Genomic DNA, 18,960 nt, shown 5'->3' on the forward strand with positions numbered 1-18,960 from the left:
AATTGCAGAGGGCTACAGTAAATTGCATTAGGACCTCAGCCATCAGACAGAAATCAACGGATCAGGTCAGGTGTATGAACAGTAGAACCCGTCGCTACAGTATAACGGACTACTGTTGATGCAGTATTTCATCTACAGTGCAACTGCACATCACTGTTCACGCACTCACCTTTTACTGTTCCATCTGCTACAGTAAATACATTTGCTTCTCCACTGCAAAGGATCGCTGTCCCAGGCAGGGTGGCCCATGTGTTCTCGTTTCTAGTAGTATTTTCTTACCCAGTCACAAGGGCATGGACAGACTCGTATAGACTTTTTTTTTATCTGAGCAGAAAATAAATATCCTTTTTATATTTTTATTTTCTGTATGGTCCAAATCGTCAATAATGTTTTTGAGTGCTTCCAGGTCGACCATGGTCGTTCCTTGCTTGAGAGAAAATGCACAATTAAACAAGAGGACAGGAACAAAATTCCACTGTCGGTCCGTTGTGTGAAGTTGCAGTATACCAACCAAATTGCAGAAGTGTATGGCATCATTATCTGTGATAGGGACATGCATCATAGCGACTGGTGTGATATGAAACCAGCTGTTAAGGTTGCAAAAGTTTACAAGCTTCAGACCTCATGTCATCTGACCACGTCCTACTCTGGATACCAAACTGCTGTATTCAGATTCACATTTCAACCAAGAAATAATCCAATTTACTCGTCATAGTAGCAAAATTTGATCCCCTGAATTGAGAACTGATGAGACCTGAAGCATTTAGACTCAACAGGTGCCATTCTTGAGTGCTCTGTTTGGAACGCAGAAATTTCACAGGAATTCCACATGAAATTTGCAGGAATCAGTACAAATCCTATGGAAATCCCGTGTTTCAAACGGGTCCACCAGACAAGTTAGTAGTAGTACCTTGGCAAGGTTGCAATTTGTTCAGTACCTGCTGTCCCACTTGGCTTTATTCTGATCAAAGTGAGGAGCACTATCATATGGAGCAGGAACCAGAGAGTTCTTTACTGAAACGTGGCCAAACATGGCTAGGCCTGGTCCAGACTCCAAACTCCACATGCCTGTGACTTGGATGCATCTTCCTTTTATTCCCTTTGGAACTCTCGTCAGTCTTGACACATCCAAAAAGGAAATGAAAAAGTAAAAAAAAACAGACTGTACAGAAAATGTACAGCCGAAGCATTGAAAATGCTCAAGGAAAATGTTTATCCATATTGGAAGTTTGGAAAATGCTCCAAGGGGAATAAAAGGCATGGCCAGTAGAATGTTGAAATTTGTCCACAAATTGATAAAACCATGTTACACATTCATCTCTATTTATTGATCAAAATTCAGAAAAAAAAAATGGTACAGACACCTGCATCTCCCCTAGGATATACACACACCCCAATTGTAACCCCCCAAGGGGAATAAAAGGCATGGCCAGTAGAATGTTGAAATTTGTCCACAAATTGATAAAACCATGTTACACATTCATCTCTATTTATTGATCAAAATTCAGAAAAAAAAAACATGGTACAGACATCTGCATCTCCCCTAGGTATACACACACCCCAATTGTACCCCCCCCCCCCCCCAAAAAAAAATCCTCTTCCGCAATGGCTGTAAGAAGTAAGAACCTCATAATAATTAACTTTGGGGGTCAGTTCTGTTAGTAGTTTCATCTTCATCATCATCCTTGAGACAAACCAAATGAAGGGCTTCCATGGCGTATCATCATGAATCAGACTAGATCAGAGTGGCCAGCTTGATTCTGGGAATGCAGTATTCACCACTGAGTACTTTAGAAGCTACTATGCCGTTTGCAGCATCGGTGAAGTGGACCCCATCCCAGCTTATGAACTTCTCGCCAAGCTTACATAGGTCATTGTCTGAGGTCATGCAGCTCTTCTTGGGGTCGTAGTTGTAAGGGGGCCCTCCATGACCGCAGCATGTCATCAACGGCTTCTCAATCCCTGAGGAACAACGAGATGAGCCGCATTAGGATGGCTGGATGAGAAATTGAGAATGGCAAACAAGTTCGATCTGGGAGGGAAAACATTGTCGTAGTTCTGTCTCTGATTTGACAGCTTTTAGTTTTCAGCATGATAGAGTTAAGCAATTTTGGCGGATAGAGAAGTATCTTTTTAGTTACAGAATGATCTACTGGTAGGTACTGGCGAAAGAACACTGACAGATTAACTTACCGTATTTCGTGTGGTTGGCAACAAGATCGTACTTGATAGCGAACATGTCCACAAAGACGATCGTCGCCTTTTTCAGCGTTAAGCGTGAATCGTCCAAGGCCTCGCTCAGCAACGCATTGAACTTCTTGCAAACATTGTTGATGCTTGTGATGCATCCATGCTCATCGAGACCGCTGTCGTCGTCCCTCGGAATAGAAAGCTTCTGAGGCATGCATCCTAGTGCTCCCGTCCCGTGTATCCAAAACTTCCTGGCCCCATTCTTATGCAATGTCTGCAGTTTCACGAGGATTCAATAATTGCTTCACTGAATAAATAGTGTCTGAGAATATTCTTAAAAGGAAATAGTGGAAGTTCAGAAAAAACAAAGGCTACTAACTGACAATGCTCTTTTTTCAGATATCAGTTGTACTATTGTGCATAAGATTTGAACTAACATTTACCTCGATGGCCTTCTTGATTTCAGCAACTACGGGCGGAAGCTTTGCAAGCATTTGATCATAGGGCAAGTGGAGAACGCCATTTATGTCATTATGCCCAATGTCCATAGTGTATATAGCAGTTTGAAACCCCCGCTGATCAATTGGGGCACTCTCACCTGGGCGACAGAAGTCAACAAGTTTTGTGAGTTTAGAAAACCACAAATAAATGAAGTCAAACTATTTCACTGGTTTTTCGCCGTATTGTTCAGAACAAACTTTGATCAAATCGGAAGCAAGCAACAGACCTCTCTCGATGGACTCCAGGCATCTTTCTTTGAAGAATAGGAACTGATCCAGCTGCACGTCCAGAGAAAACGTGGTTTCCCCGGGCGTCGCCGTCGAGCCAGCGATGGCGAAGTTGACCCCGTTGCTGAAGTCCGAGCCCAGCGGCTTCATGTACGGGCTCAGATGGTCCGTGCCCAGGCTCTCACCTGAACCAAAAAGTCAGAGCAAAGCAATCATCATCAAGTTCAGACATCCAAAGTCAATTCTGCAATGCTTTGGTAGTATCAGTAGAAGACTCAAAAGTGCAAGTCAGACAGCACATGCTTGGGGTATGGTCGGATCAGATTCCAAAGGTTGAAAGGTGTTTTACACTTCGCTTGTGCTTAAAAATGAAGTGGCCCTGGTGAAACAAAATTCCATATGCGTATATAACAGTGCAGTTGAGTTGTGTAGTAGAGTAGTACTAGTAATTTGGAAGGCATTTCGCTGTGATGTAGACGCTCGAAGAAGACTATCGACTGAAGAGTACACTAGCACTACCTGTTATACTGTGAGGAGAATACACCGCTCTGTATTACGAAGACTACTTCCTCCGGCCAAAAATACTTCGTTTTAGATATAGCACGGTCTTCGATACATATTTTTTACCACTATTTTAAACTAGTATATATTTATATAATCCAATAAGTTTATGATATTGTAAAAGTATTTTTAAGACATACCTACACAGACAATTTTCATGTTTCGAAACTATATATTTTAAAAGTTATTAATAATCAAAGTTTTAAAAGTTTGACCGACTGTGCTAAATTTTATATGTTTGTGTCCGGAGGGAGTAGTACGCTACATGCATTGTGCGCTAGTACTACTACTACACTCGTAAAATTACAGAAGACGATCTTTTCCATCTCACCTAACACATGGAGAAGCTTAGCTTGGAACAGAAAAGGATGCAGTTGAAAAGGAAAAAAGGATTCATTGCACAGAAAGACGAAGGAGAACACAAGAAAAAGAAACGGAGAGCGCATTTTTGACACCGCCGCTCGTGTATGAACATACACCGGGTGTTTGGTCTGCGGTGTTGGCTTATCAGAAGATCACTCCATAATTCCTCACTTTGGATGGACCGGCCAACTCATTTCATGCCCCGAAACGACGGTCGTGTGTTCAACGAAGAGCCTAAAACGGATTAGGTGCAAATTATTATTACTTTTACTGTTATTTTGCTAATCTGACGCGCGCACGTTGGGGCCCAGCACCCAAAGGCAATACAAGATAATCACCAATTGGCCACGTGCACGAGCAGACAAAGGAGATGGAGAGAAGGTGTAAAGAAAGTCAGCAGTGACGGCGGCTATGGTGGAGTGGAACCTTGTCATGTGACATGTGTGAGTAAGTAATGAGTGACCAACGCTAGAGTAGGTGAGCTCGCTGGACGCCGACGACGCTTGCTCGCGCAACTTGCACCGGAAGGCGGGACGAACTTAAGACCATCTTCAACAACTTTCCTTCGCAAGCCTTGTTCCTTTAGCTTCCTTCATAATAGGATATTTGTTTCTTTCAACATTCTATCGGCTTCTTTTTATGTTTCTCTTTACGAAGGATTCTCTCCCATTCTTTTCACTCGAGATTTTCTCTCATTTCTCTTCACGAATCACTTTAAAGAAAAATTGTTGAAGATAAAAAATAAAAAGCATGCGAACAAAAAGGAAAAGAAATCAAAAATAAAACTATAAAGATGACCTAAGGTAGCAAGCGGATAGCCTTTTAAATAGAGTGTGTAAGCGTAGTGTGTGTGCATAGATGAAAGAGAAATGAATTTCCGGGTAGGGTGATGAAATTCGGAACTCACGAGTGTGTAAGGCTCTGTTTGTTTCAGATTATAAAAGCTGGATTGTGATCAAAATTCAAAAGCTGAAACAAACAGCTGGATTGTAAAAGCTGGATTCTGATCACAATCCAAAAGTTGAAACAAACAGCTGGTTGAAAAAGCTGGATTGTTACAATCCAACACACAGATTGTAACAATCCAGCAATCTGTTTTCCACCAGATTCTAACAATCCACAATCCAGCTTTTTTACAATCCAGCTTCTTACAATCTATAATCTATAAGCTGCTTTTTATAATCTACAGCTGAAACAAACATGGCCTAAGCGTGTCAGGGATTAAATTTCCATCACGAAATTTTGGAAATTTCAGAGAGAAACGAAATATCTAATTTCGAAATTTTCTTTCACTGACACGTGAGACCCACAGAGCATAAGACAAAAAATAACCAAAATTTCACAAATTTTGATCTTTTCACTGGTGAACGAAAAAACGTAAAACGAAATTAAAATCATTAGAAGCGTGGTGTGCGTGTGCAGGAAGAAAATGAAGACTGGCGACGCGGCAACAAACGTGGTGACCACCCACGGCCCTAGTGCCAAACGTGCCCAACAAAACCGGTCGTCGTCGTGTGATGCTGCGTGTTCCCATCCCGCATCGCTAACCGCCGCTGCCTTTTGTTTGCCACCTTCCGTTGCTTTACAGCAAAGTTAATCGGCTTTTGATTGACACCACTTCATCAGGCTTGCTTGCAAAATGGAGAAGATTAGTTTTCCCGGTGCAAGCCTGTTGCCAATCGTCGTGTCTCTAACACAGTTGCTTTCTTGGTCAGGGATGCTGGTGTCATGTTGGTGGTGTTGGTGGCATCGTACATATTTATTAGGTGTAATGTATGATTTTTTTGGCGATATGACAAGCTATATCTTGTGTATGAAACCGTGTTGAGATGTATTGTGTTGTACTCCTCTAGTTTAAAATAAACATCATTTTAAACATCAACACAGCTCCTAAATACAACTTTAATTATTATTTTTTTATAATATATTAATAAAACATAGTAAAAATATACTATTATAAAAATATTTTTCAAGATAAATCTACCATGTAATTTTTAAGTAGCCAAACTTAATACATAAAAAATTATAGCCAAAATTTAAAATAGTTGACTACACGTAACATAAAACCGACACGTAATCTATACTAAGGGGAATACAACAATTAAATGTCTTAAAAAGCCTAGAAAATAACAATAAGATATCATGTATTTATTACTCTCTTACTAATCTAGCACTCTAGAAAATAGCAATACAATACAATCGTATTGAGAATAGTTTAAGAGGCACATCCTGCCAAGCTAAAGCCCCGTTTAAATAGTTTGTGACTTTAGAGTTTCTAGTTAGTCCAGAAAATAATTGTAGTTGTTAAATTTTAGTTATTAGTTTTTATAATAAATTTTTAACTTCTCAACCAAAAAAAAAGAAAAGCTTATCTCAGTTTCTAATTTATTTTAACCATAATTATTTCCTTAGCCAACCAAAAACCACCTCTTACATAGTTTGTGACTTTTAAAAAAAACAGAAAATAACCTATCCAAACGGCGCCAAAGATTGACATGGGAACTCGTGTGGCAGGCTAGCACATGGATCAAGGGGGTGTCTGCCTGGCTGCGTGCCCTGTTGGTACGTTTTCGAGTAAAAAAAACACAGCGATTCGAGTCAAAGTGGTGTGTTTCGTGCCTCACTTCTTTTTCAAAAGCGGGGATTCGTCTAGATTCCCAGGAAATTGGTCGGCTTTCTGCGAAACTTTATCATAAACATTCTTAGAAATTCTCGCGATGCAAACACCAAGCCGTCCCGGATTTGAATCTTGCTCATGCGAGCTGGGCACGGGTGCACGCGGTTAGCCGACATTAACGGTGCATTTCTAGGCGTGCAGATGCAGACTAATTGCGCGTTCTGGCAGACAAATAGTCTAATAATAATCGATTAGCGGCAGTAATTCCAAGGTTCATTCCGACGAGAAGAATGTTGGCTAATCGCCAAGAAGCAGAGGGGGGCAAATGGGAGGAGGGATGGGGGGCACTCACAGATGAAGTCGAGGATGACGCGGCCTTCGGAGAGGCGCCCGGTGGGGTGGTGGAAGTAGGCGCGGCCCTCCGGCGGCGCGATGCGGATCCCCATCACCGCCGCCACGCCGCCCGTGTCGCTGTTCGAGTCGCCGAAGTTAAACAGCACCACGCCCGGTTCCTTCTTCTTCTTTTTCCCTCCGGTGGTCTCCCCGACGCCCTCACCACTGCCGGGAGCTGCTGCGGCAGCGGCGGCGGCGGGGGTCGCCCGGACGACGCTGCCGCCGCCGCCGGCGGCGCCCGGCATATAGCGCAGCGTGGCGAGCACCACCGCGGCGGCGACCGCGCCCATCACGCAGTAGTACTGCACCCGCAGCACGCCCATCTTCTTCAGCACCCCGCCGGCGCCGCCGCCTCCCCCGTTCAGCGCGCTCGCCATGGCCGGCTGCGGCAGCCGCGACAATGCCTCCCGCCTCTCTACCCAGCCACTGCGGCTGTCGCTAATGATGCGTCAATTGAGGAGTGTGTTTTGTGCTCTCTCTCTCTCTCTCTCTGTCTGCGTGTTTATATAGAGCCTACGGTACATAAAAAAGAGAGGAGTTGGTAGTTCACCACCCGTCCTGAAATAAATTGATGGGCTTAATGATATTTAGTTTAATTAATAATATTATTTTTAAAATTATATAATTTTAAAAAAACTAATATTATTGGATGACTAGAGAGTCTGAGTAGATATTCTTAAGTTAATTAATTTGCACCATTACAAAATACTGAAATTTCTGATGGCCACCACGGGGATTGGGCTATCTAGTCCAGACAATAAAATCGATTCGTAATACCATATAATCCTGCGGGTGCAGTACTACTATAAAATATCTAGTTAAAGTGACTTTAATATATATATATATAATATAAAAGACAGTTTAACTAGACATTTTATAGTGAAATATATATATAAATAAATAAGACAGTTTAACTAGATATTTTATAGTGAAAGGCGGAGGTACGTGTAATCATGTATTTCTCTTGTCACAAAAAAGTGATGTACTAAGTTAAACGCAGCCAACCAATCTAAACTTATCGCGTGTTACCTTTTTTTATTGTGTTTGGTCATTTGAAAATGGTATGAGTAGGCTTGTTTCCAACAGTAATTGCATAATAGTCATATTTTGCTACATTTCATAGTACCCCATTCGATTCCAAATATAAATTCATATAGTTTTCTTCTAAATTCACCAAATATAAGTATAGCACAACTCCAATGCACCTTTTTTTTTTTGTTCATTCTCTCATGTCTGCCTCTTAATTCTTTATTCTTGTGTACATTCATCTTTTTTCTCTAATTCTAAATGAACTTATATTTGGGATCGGAGTGAGTATACTCACCAACATATATTAGTTAAAATTATGTTATGTGGACTGTGCCAATGATCAAAATGGCACTTATTTGCTATAAGGAGTACATATACAATTTCAAAAAAAAAACTTCTTTTATTAAAAGACACATTTACACGGTGGCATTTCTTTATAGTAGCATTTAGAAAATCACATGTGCTTTGATATTAGCACTCCCTCCGGTCATAAATACTTATCGATTTTGACTTTCTATTGTCTTCAATATCCAACTTTAACCATTATTTTCTATTAAAATAGTATTATAATATTAAATAAAAAATAATATTATAAAATGTTTTCAAGACAAATCTAAACGTTTGATTTTTATGTTCTTAAACTAAATATTTTGAAAGCTATTAACGGTCAAAAATTTAAAAGTTTTACTGAATCTTGATCAAAACGATAAGTATTCATGACTAAAGAGGAGTAACTCATAGTCAGATTGTTAGAGGGGACCGCCCCCTATAGCAGAGTGGAGCAGCTACCCGATGGCTACCTCAGTGGCAGCTAAGTGCGGTTCAACGTCGCCAGTGCCGGCCAAGGCAGACATAAATTCTGCCCATGGCCATTTCATCTTACTTAGCTACAACAATAGCATTGGACCATATAGTATCATATATGTCTAAGAGGTAGTTTAACTAGACATTTTACACTGAAAGGTAGAGGTACATGTACTTGTGTATTCGTCAGCTCACAAATAATATAGATGTATTGAGTTACACGCAGCCAACCAATCTAAACTTTGATCATGTGTTACTTTTTGTGTATTATGTGTTTTGAAGTTTGAAAATGTTATAAATTGCTTGTCTTGAACAATAGTTTCATAAAAGTCATATTTTGTTACGTTTCATTATGGAGTATGTTACAACATAAATACTAGTTAAAGTTATGCTTCAAGAACCATGTCAATGATAAGAATGACACTTATTTATGATTGAAAGGAGTACATATATGCTCCCTCCAGTCACAAATAAGTGTTATTTTGGACATGATACGATGACCCTCAAAATACGTATTTGATTATAACTTTTTGGTGTAATATATTTATAGAATATAACAAAGCTATAATATTATAAAAGTACTTTTCAAGATAAATCTATATGTATCATTTTTAATATACAAACTCAATAGATAAAGAACAATTTGTAACCAAAGTTTAAAAATGTCGATTGAATGCAACCCAAAACAACACTTATTTGTGACTGGAGAGAGTAATATCACAAAATACTTCTTTTATAAAAAGGTACCTTTTACCATGGCATTTTTACAGTATTCTTTAGAAACCACGAATAGTGTACAATTGTTGGTGGGCAATTAAACATCAATAAAAATATGGTTTACTATACACAGATTTTTTAGAGGGAAATCTATCAAATTTCTAACATTTACATTGACAACAAGATTCGTGCTCAGGCTACCTCCTACTTCATCTCAAGTGACCCCCCCCCCCCCAAAACTCTAGCAGCAAGGGCAGGTTCAGGGTTTAGGGTCACCATCGAGCTCATCGGTGTCCCCCCGATTTAGACGGAGGCCATGGGTGACGACGACCATGCTATGGGTGGCGGATGTGCAGGACGATGAGGTGGCGATGGTTTTGCCGTAGCCACTGACTCAAATATGGGCTGTGGGTGCGTCAAGATGTTAGCGAGTTGGTGGACGGTGGCATGGGCCGCCACTGATGAGGTAGGATGGTGGCACTGGAACATCCTACCGAAGACAAAGAAGGTGATGGTGTGGTTTCTGCCAGGACGAGGAAGATGGTGGCACAGGGTAGGCCAATGGGCCTCGCCGGCGGTGGGCGATGGCCTATGGGATGGGAAGGCGGCAATGGATGGTCCAGACATGGAGGGAAGGGGAATGCACTATACAACAGGGATCTGGTCCATAGGATATGCATCGAATATTAAAAAAATGATAGATTTTGTCTCTAAAATCAGTCATAACAGTTAGAAAGTCCCATAATCAACGAATAACACGTCCTTTGCTAGTACCAACAATAAGGAAAGGGAGCAAGTGAGGAGAGTTGGTGACCCTAGCTTGTTTCTTCTTCTTTCTTTTTCTCTTTTAGCTATGACTGCATTTCTCTTTCGAAATGGTGACGGATGTAATAATAAGCTTTAAAGGGCCAGGCAATGATTGGCTAATACGGTGCAGTGCCCATGATTAGAGATCGATCGATTGGCACTTATGAGAAAGCAGGGCACACTAACTCTGTATTAAGAGGTTGCTTTGGCTGTTGCCATTGACGAATGCGCCAACGTGCTAGTCCTGCTGTATTTGTGTTCGGTGGGATGTTGCCTTCGCGATGCTGCAAAAGGCCCGGCGGGCGGCAGCGAACGGCCGCAACGGCGACGGCGCATCGGCCGGCAGGTCGCTCATGCATTCAACCCGACGCCACCGGTCTTGCGGTGCGCCACCTCACCTCACCTGTGCTCTCTCGTTGGTTCTCGCGGCAACCGCAGCGGTACAGGCGCTGAATGCGACAGCCGACAGTATTCTATCCGCGAGAAAAAAACGTCAGGAAGAAATGCAAAAATATGACTCCGCGGTCACTGGAGGATAACTAAGAAAGTAACTTAAATAAACCTTGTTGCTATTAATTTATACAGAATTGTGAAAGAGAGAGAACATTTATTTGTGAAAGTGGCAGCATGAAAGTTCCAACATGCATTGAGTAAAGAGTTTTTTATATAATGGAAAGTTCATTCCAGTCTCTGCATTTTGCAACGCACACCGCCTGGTCCTTGTTAAAATTTTAGCATGTAGCTGAGTTCAAGAGGTAAATAAAGTCATTAATTTAGCAAATAGTTAGAGAGGTTGAAACATCATATATTTCTAATTGGAGGGAGCAGTCTGGAACCGAAAGTCCCGTAGGATTAATTTCCTCGTGAAAGGAACCATCCATCCGTTTCTGGGAATAATGCTGCCCAAATTTAGCCAGATTCAATGGTGGGCTCACTCTCAAGTCATACTCATCATACGGCAAGTAATAAAATGTCACTAACAATATAGCCAATCAATAGTCATAAAAATTATCAATATCATCTATAGATAACATAACAGAGGACTCTTTCAATAGCCTAGCTATATCGTTTCCTCCTAATTTACTATGGGTACACATGTAATAGGGTATTAAAGTCTAAATACGTCTTGAAATATAATAGGGTATTATTAAAAGTTTAAATACATCTTTAAATACACTATACACTAACTACAGGTTGGTAGCTAGTTATAATAATTACTAGGTTGTTTAACATAAAAAATTATATGTGCACTAAACCATACTAGCGTATTATTGCCACCGACATCAGCATGGTGAAAGCAGCGGTTGGTTTCAGTGAGCCAAGTATTACGAACAGCCATCCTTAGCTTCATGAGCATGTAATCAATTAGTTATATAACAGTCATTAACAGTTATTTAAAGTAATTAACCGTTACAAATAAGGGGATACCGTTGGGAGCAACCGGCCTCCCAACAAGTACTTTTACCACCCTTCACCATGTATTTAATATAAGCATCATCATTAATGGAATACATAGATTATTCTCTCTAATCTCTCTATCTCTGGACACTTTTCCACTTAATACAAAGAAGGGTGCGTAGAAAAAGGCGCCAGATTTGACCACGCATCGATGGTGCAACATAAAGTCATAAACTACACTCCCGGCTCCAAAAAAAAAAAAAAACTACACTCCCAAGTTTATTATTGTGCAAATGAACAACGAAGTTTGGTGGTTAGTCCCTAATAAGATCGGTTAGGTGATGTGATTAGCAGCAGGTTGATTATATGATTCGCGAGACATCGTCCAGTGACAGCAAAGCAGATAGGACACGTATTAGGGGCCTGATCTGCAGCAAGCATGCAAGTCAGCAGGTTGGACTTGGGCGAGCGTCCCGGGCAGCGAATCATCGGCCGCGATCAAGTCGAGCACCGGCACCGTACGTACAAGGTTGGATAAATCAACTAGGTATACGTACGCCATCACATGGCGCCGGTGGTGGTTCGATCCAACAATAATCAAAGCAGCAACAATCAATAATAAATAAATGTATATATATATATATATATATATATATATATATATATATATATATATATATATATATATATATATATATACACATGTGTGTTTTTGGTGGTTGATCCCTTCGAAAAAATGTTTAGATTAAAAAAAGAAAAGAAAAATATTTAGATGGTTGATATAAAACTATCTTACAGGTGTTGCTGGAATCTACCTGTAGTCTTTAATCTCAGATGCACCACCAAACCTCTGGTTATAGTTCGAGGTGTCACTATAACCACTGCATGATGGGAGCATATTTTGCTTAGTGGGTTAGTCCAAATAAGGACAAGAGTTATATAAAAGAAAATGCAAGGATCATGAATGTATGCTAGACTTTTCAACTAAAGAAAAAAAAACTAGATTTTGAACTTTGGGATTTAGTTATCTGTTTTTAAATCCTGAAATTCGACCATTTTGGCAGCATGAACGTGGTTTTCCTTTTTGTTTCACGAGCGACCATTCCTATCGTCGAATTGGCTCTGAGACTCGTGCTAAAAGCTTGCGGTAGTTCTGTTTGTAGTGCTGCCATCCATCTCAAATCTTTTTTTGACAGAAATTATCCGTCTCAAATATTTTTTTTACAGAAATCATCCATCTCAAATCTTGCCCATACATCTGCATCAATTACGACAAGCACACGACGAGAATAATCTTACCATTTGGGCGTCGGATTGCGTGCCTGCCCTGCCCGAGTCCAAACAATCTGTAAAGCAACGATCGACCAAAACATCCGATCTCGTTCCCCAAAAAAAAAACATCCGAGCTGAATATCTGAAGAGTAGCATATCATTCCAGCAAATCAAAAACAAGAAGATCAAGCAACTCGGAATTCAGCTATCCACTTCATCCAAAGGTTAAGCACAATACTCCATGACCGTCTTTGCGCTTTCCTTTTCAGAGACTAGGGTAAGAGCAGGTTCAAAAGAAAGAGAGAGCAATTCTGAAATGGAAAAAAGATCCGAACCTCCCCACTGAAGCTAAAATCCTAAGATAAGTGATCTCTAGGCGACAGATTAAGCTGTAAATCGTTTACTCCATGGTTATCAAGAAACTATCAAGTCAGGTGCCAAAAAAGAACCCTCATATCTGCAAGCGATACCTTTATTCCCAGCTGATAATAGAAATGCTTTTGGATCTGCTAGTTGGACATTTTAATCGGGACCAGCATTGAGCCAATGGCAACAACACCAGCGAGGGATTTGAGCAGGCTTCACTTATCCGAGAATTGATTGAAGGACAGGGTTTCCCGATGTTTTTTTTGTTCTTCACAAGTCATCACTGGAATTCCTGATGCACTGTGCACCAAGGCATTTTTACCTTCCTTTGGATGCTCAGGTGCTTGTGCTTTCGACGAGATGCAGGCAGCAGTTTCTGGGTGCGCTTTTCCTGTTGGGACGATTTCAACCTTCTTCCAGTACTGTTGTCCTCCATCAGAGGCAACCTTCAAGGTTGAAGTTTGGGGCTCGTATGGTTGGTATGTTATAGCCTTCACAACATTCTCATGAGCCTGCTTTCCGTAGCAATGGCTTTCTTTCTGTGCATTTGCTGTGGAAGCTTTGCTAGTCAGGCTTCCAAATTCTTGCCATGAGCTCTGATGTTTGTCCAAATTGAGATTCTGTAATTCATCTGTCAGATCATTTGTCTCCCTGATAATTTTGTCCATCAACACACTGTCAGATTTGGGCAGCAGAGTGTTGTGGGTACGATGGGCAGGTATAGATGCTGCAGGTATAAAATGTGGAGCACACCGCCGCAGCTGAAACCTCTTGTGTTGTATACTTCTAGCTTCCTCCTCCTCATGCATCATGAATTCATCAAGCAGACATCTCGTTGCTCTGGCAAATTTGAAGATCTTGAGCATAGTTGTTCCAGGAGTGTAATGTATCTGCAAATGCAACACAGTGGTAGATTGCAGGACGAGACCAAGATAAATGGCAGGTCAAGGTACAACGCTATCCAAGTCACACAGCAAAATGCAAACTGGACAAAACCTTTGTGAATGCTAACTTCATCCTAAGAAACAATACTTGTTTGTCCTACTGATTTTGTGTGTCCCTTTTTGTGTGAACAGCAATATGCAGGGTTTGTACTAAAATAGCAAACAAGCAGTGCACTATACCCTAGATTACACACAAACATAGACAGTGAAGCAATGATCCTTGCAGATGTGGTTCAACTAAAGAAACACTAGCAAAGTACCAGAGAGAACTTACCTCTTGTGTACCTCTACTGTTGGTGACAGGCTTATATTCGTTGTTCTGCAGCAAGATACTTCGAAACATGGAGTTGGGTACGTTTTTTATAATGTGCCACCTTACAGGAAAGCTGCCAATCCATCTATCCTTGCTCCAAAAATCCATATCTTTTTGAAAGTCGACAGGGCCAACCATCTCAGCAACGCCACAGAAATGTGAACTTCCATTGACCTGTTAGACCATAATTTTTATTCAGTAATTCAAGAACAAGGAACTGAATGAAAGATGTCAGACGCATTAAATTAAGATCAACTCACTGAAAAGAACAGGAAAACTGGGCACATGGTAGAACAACTTGCAGCTATCGCTTGAGCCTCTCTAAATGTACTATCCAACTTCTGGTTTCCACCAGAGGAAGTCGACCACACACCATACTTGATAGATTTGTGAACATCCGCCTCATCAAAAGACTTTATAACGAAGAATTTTGCATTGGTATACACCACCTGGAAGTCATCTCTGTTATATTGATCAGTCCTGATTACTATTTTCCCCTCTGGATTGCCAATATGGAGCCTTGATGTATAGGATCTTACAATTATTTCTGAGGATGATGTACCCTTTGGCTTTTTTGCTTTACCTACGTTCTGCTGACTCACAAAACTCATCCTTCGATTAGCATAGCTGCTGGTGTTTGAACTTGGTTGGGACCCCTCAGCTGACACCGTCTTACAAAGGTCAGATCCAACATATGAAACATGATTGTTGTATGACGGATTAGTCTGCGGTGAAGGCTTGACAGAAGGAATAGCTGCTTGTAGAGACTGCTTTGATGCCTAATCATAGACAAAATGTTAGAAATTGCCAAGACACGAATTATCGTGTATACCCTTTTGGGGGAGGCGCATGAAGGAGGTAATCACTATATGAGGAAACTTTAAAATATTTCTTCTTTGGATTAGAAAACAAATCCTAGTACAACTAGTCCTACCATTTCCATGTATAGACTAGAGGTTGGATCATATTACAACACAGGCGATTAGCCAACAGGACACGGAAAAGAAAGTATAACAAGACAGAACTATATTGACAACAGAAGTGTGGAACACATTGTGCATCTGGTGGTCACTGGTCAGAGTATTTAGTATACTTCTGCAAATGCTGTCATAACTACAGGAATATCCACAATAATTTCAGTTCAGTAATAACATATATATATCCTTTTATTATTGATTATTGATTCTAAGCGGCTCCAGCCTACCAATAAATGGGGAAAAGAAGAAAACTATGTTCAATAGACAGAATAACATGTATCAACTTTGTTAACAGGACCATGCTATTCCATGGCAACTGTAGCATATAAGAGCAGTGAAACTCAACAAATACAAGAACGAGGACAGCAGCATACCAGTCGAGCACGGGGAAGTTTATCTAGCACCATAGCTCCAGAAGGTAATTGTTGCTTCCATGGAGCTGACCTACGTGGTTGTACCTTTGGTACCACAGAACACTCTTGAAATTTCATTGAAGGAACAGCAATTGATTGTAGAGATGGATTCCATGCAACACCCCTTTCTGAGGCAGCAGCTACAGTTTGGCCTAGTCTACTGGGGGCAAACAAACTATCGGTGTATGCAAGTGACTGAGCGGTGCTAGCTGGGGTCCTGTCTGCCACAGATGGAAGGACGGCATAATGGGATGTAGGAACTGGTTGATGGCATGTGTGCTCCACAGTGTCAGCACGATACTCTTGGTCTTGGGCTCCAACAAATCTACTATCGCTGATGGCATGAGGGTGGAAAGGGTGAGGGCCATGGGGAGCATGTGCAATCCCATAGTCAGGGACAACATAATACATGCATGATGTGACTTGAGCCTGGTGGCCCTGTCAAAGGATGAGGACATACCTGATTAAACAATGGACAGTGGGACACAACAAGAATCAAGAAAGAACGTAGCATTTTGTGGTACTAACCGAGTAATGTAGACCCTGGTTGTCACATCCTAAAATTGTCTGGTGGTCATACAACTCAGCAGGCACATTAAATCCTGCATAGATGAAACAAATTACAAGTCAAGTGATACAATAAGTTATGGAACTTCAGCAGCAACATATATTGCTTAATGAAGACAGCACATCAAGCCCGCCGATATACCTGTTGGGGCATACGGAGCTGGATAGTAAGTTGCGGTGGCAGGAAAGCAGAACTCCTCTCCAAATATGAGCTCAGGATGCGCCTGAAGATCCATAGAATGCAGTCACTCTGAAAATTAGGGCACTGATGTAATCTGCAACCGCGAGCAGAGTCTGATCAGTTTATCACCAGTTCACCACGATTGGCAACATGGCTTGTGTATATAAAAGGCAATCCACCAAACCAACAATTACAGCACCATTAGCAGCATGCATCTCCCTTAAAACCATTTCACCTAATGTTCCCCCCAATTTCACTAACAACTCACTAATCTTCTCCCAGTTTCAGTTGTAGAAATCAAGGGGCCAAGCTATACAAGCATCAAGCCACCATACCAAGTTACCAAACATTCAAATGGAAAGCTGTTACGATAAACTAATCTGCAACAGAAATCCTATCCCATTGATTAGAAATGCGACAGAAAACAGTCTACTGACTCCCAAAACTATTCATCATCTAAAAAAACACCCAAAACTATTAGCGTGTCTCCATTAATTTCAACCCCAACGGGCAAGCAAGTGAAACCACCTTAACCATGACATGTGGCGAAAACCTAGACCGAGCACTTCTCTCTTGAAACCATCCAGTACCGAATTTTTCCAATCCCTCCATTTCTTCTACTAACTCCCCGAAAAACCAGGGAGCAAACTGCAAACCCAAGCATCTGTAACCCAATAGCTACCATATCCCTTCTCACACAATTAGAAACGAAAAGGCACAGACACTCCGATCATTAGCAATGCACCTTCATTTCAGCAGCAGCGACGTCCAAAACCCCAACCAAACTAAAACCCCCACCGTACCGAAGTATGGAACCCTAGATTCCACTCCCACCACCACCTCAAACCCCAACCCAACGAAACATGATCGGAACGGAAGGCGCCTTCGCAGAACGAACGCTCGCTGAAACCCAGAACCGGAAAACCCCACCCCCGCAAGCGAGCAGCCCAACGCACGCACGCACACGCGCGCGCTCGGGTGAGGATCAGGTTGGGAGGGGGAAGAGAGCTCACCGAAACGAAGCCGCGGCCCGATCGGCCCTCTGCTCCTCGTCGCCGGCGGCGGAAACCCTAGCCGGGAGAGGGGCGGAGGCGGAGGAGACGAGGCGGGGAGGAGAGGAAGCGGGAAAAGAAGGGAGGTGAGACTTGAGAGCTGTGGTAAGTTTGTAGAAGCCGACAAGGGAGCTGTACGGTTGTGCGCGCGCTGGTGGGTGTACAGTTCTATTCTTTTGCGTTCACTGACATGTGGGGCCTAAGTGTGTGGGACCGCAGTGGCAGCCGCAAGGGAGAGTCCTGGCTCTGGCTGTACCTGTACATACTGAACTTTACAGTACGCGTGGCTCCAACATTTACCAGCTTACTAGCTTTTACGATCCACGTCGTTTTTTCTAGTAACGTGGAGGAGAGAAGAGAGTCAGGTGTTTAGGTTTGTTGGTTTCAGCCTGTTTTTAGTTTTTGTTTCGGTTAGAAATTTGGAAATTAAGAGTATAAATAAATGGGTTTGCTGAAAAGTGATTTTTAAGAAGTTATAAGGTTGTTTCTGAGAAAATGAATTAGAAACTGAGAGTAGCTTTTCTGAGAAGCAGTGTACTGAGAAGTCAAAAAATTATTGTAAAATATAACGGCTAAAATTTAAAAGTGGCTTTTCAGAAAAACCAAAAGTAAAGCTTTTCAGAGAAGTTAGAAGCAAAAGTCCAAACAAAGAGGCCTTTAGTCTCGTACTTGTTTTCATGTTTGTGTCTCACACTGGCCGTCTGCAACGTTCTCATGCTCGTGTCGAATGCACATCCACTCCCACGCTATGCTATCTCTTGTTGACGTTGAAGTGACACATCTATAAAAGCTAGCAAGTAGCTCTAATTGTTAGAGCTGCTCTCGAGCTGAATAACTCTTTATTCTCTGTGATACGTTTCACCATCTTTACAACTGTATTGTAGCGTATAAATTTTAATGAATATTTATACTTTTTTACAAAGATCTATATTCATATGGCGCAATATATTTTTTAAAAGAGAAACTATTCGTTAAAGAGAAGAATTGGACTTTAAAAATTATAGGATTCATCAAGAAAGAATCTTAATGTGTTTACCACTGTCTGTACACACGACAAAACTTGCCACAACAACGACCAAGACATGTGGCAAATAAACGTTGAAATATAACTTTTCTATTGGGTGAAATAGATTGACACGAGTTGCCTTAACATCATCTCGGTTGTAAAAGACAACAACAATCTAGTTTTGATGAGGAGGATTCTCTTCATTGCTCTATGAACCTATCTATTGCCCCTTCTCCCACTTCAAGCCATATTTGTTTATGAC

At 41.3% G+C, this 18,960-nt stretch overlaps 1 protein-coding gene and 1 pseudogene across 1 annotated transcript; both read right to left on the bottom strand.

The window, feature by feature from the left end:
* Nucleotides 1-1,292: 1,292 nt before the first annotated feature.
* On the bottom strand, nt 1,293-7,354 carry LOC133884886 (GDSL esterase/lipase At1g09390-like). The gene is made up of 5 exons (XM_062324474.1): nt 6,812-7,354; nt 2,918-3,103; nt 2,634-2,788; nt 2,194-2,464; nt 1,293-1,962 (listed from the first exon to the last, which is right to left on the bottom strand). Exons 1-5 carry the CDS (start codon nt 7,227-7,229, stop codon nt 1,736-1,738), a joined length of 1,257 nt encoding a protein of 418 aa, XP_062180458.1. The 5' UTR covers nt 7,230-7,354; the 3' UTR covers nt 1,293-1,735.
* Nucleotides 7,355-12,941: 5,587 nt separating this feature from the next.
* Nucleotides 12,942-17,781, bottom strand: LOC133885286 (uncharacterized; annotated as a pseudogene).
* Nucleotides 17,782-18,960: the final 1,179 nt, after the last annotated feature.

The sequence above is a fragment of the Phragmites australis genome, chromosome 11 (assembly GCF_958298935.1).
Source record: "Phragmites australis chromosome 11, lpPhrAust1.1, whole genome shotgun sequence".
Classification (NCBI taxonomy): domain Eukaryota; kingdom Viridiplantae; phylum Streptophyta; class Magnoliopsida; order Poales; family Poaceae; genus Phragmites; species Phragmites australis.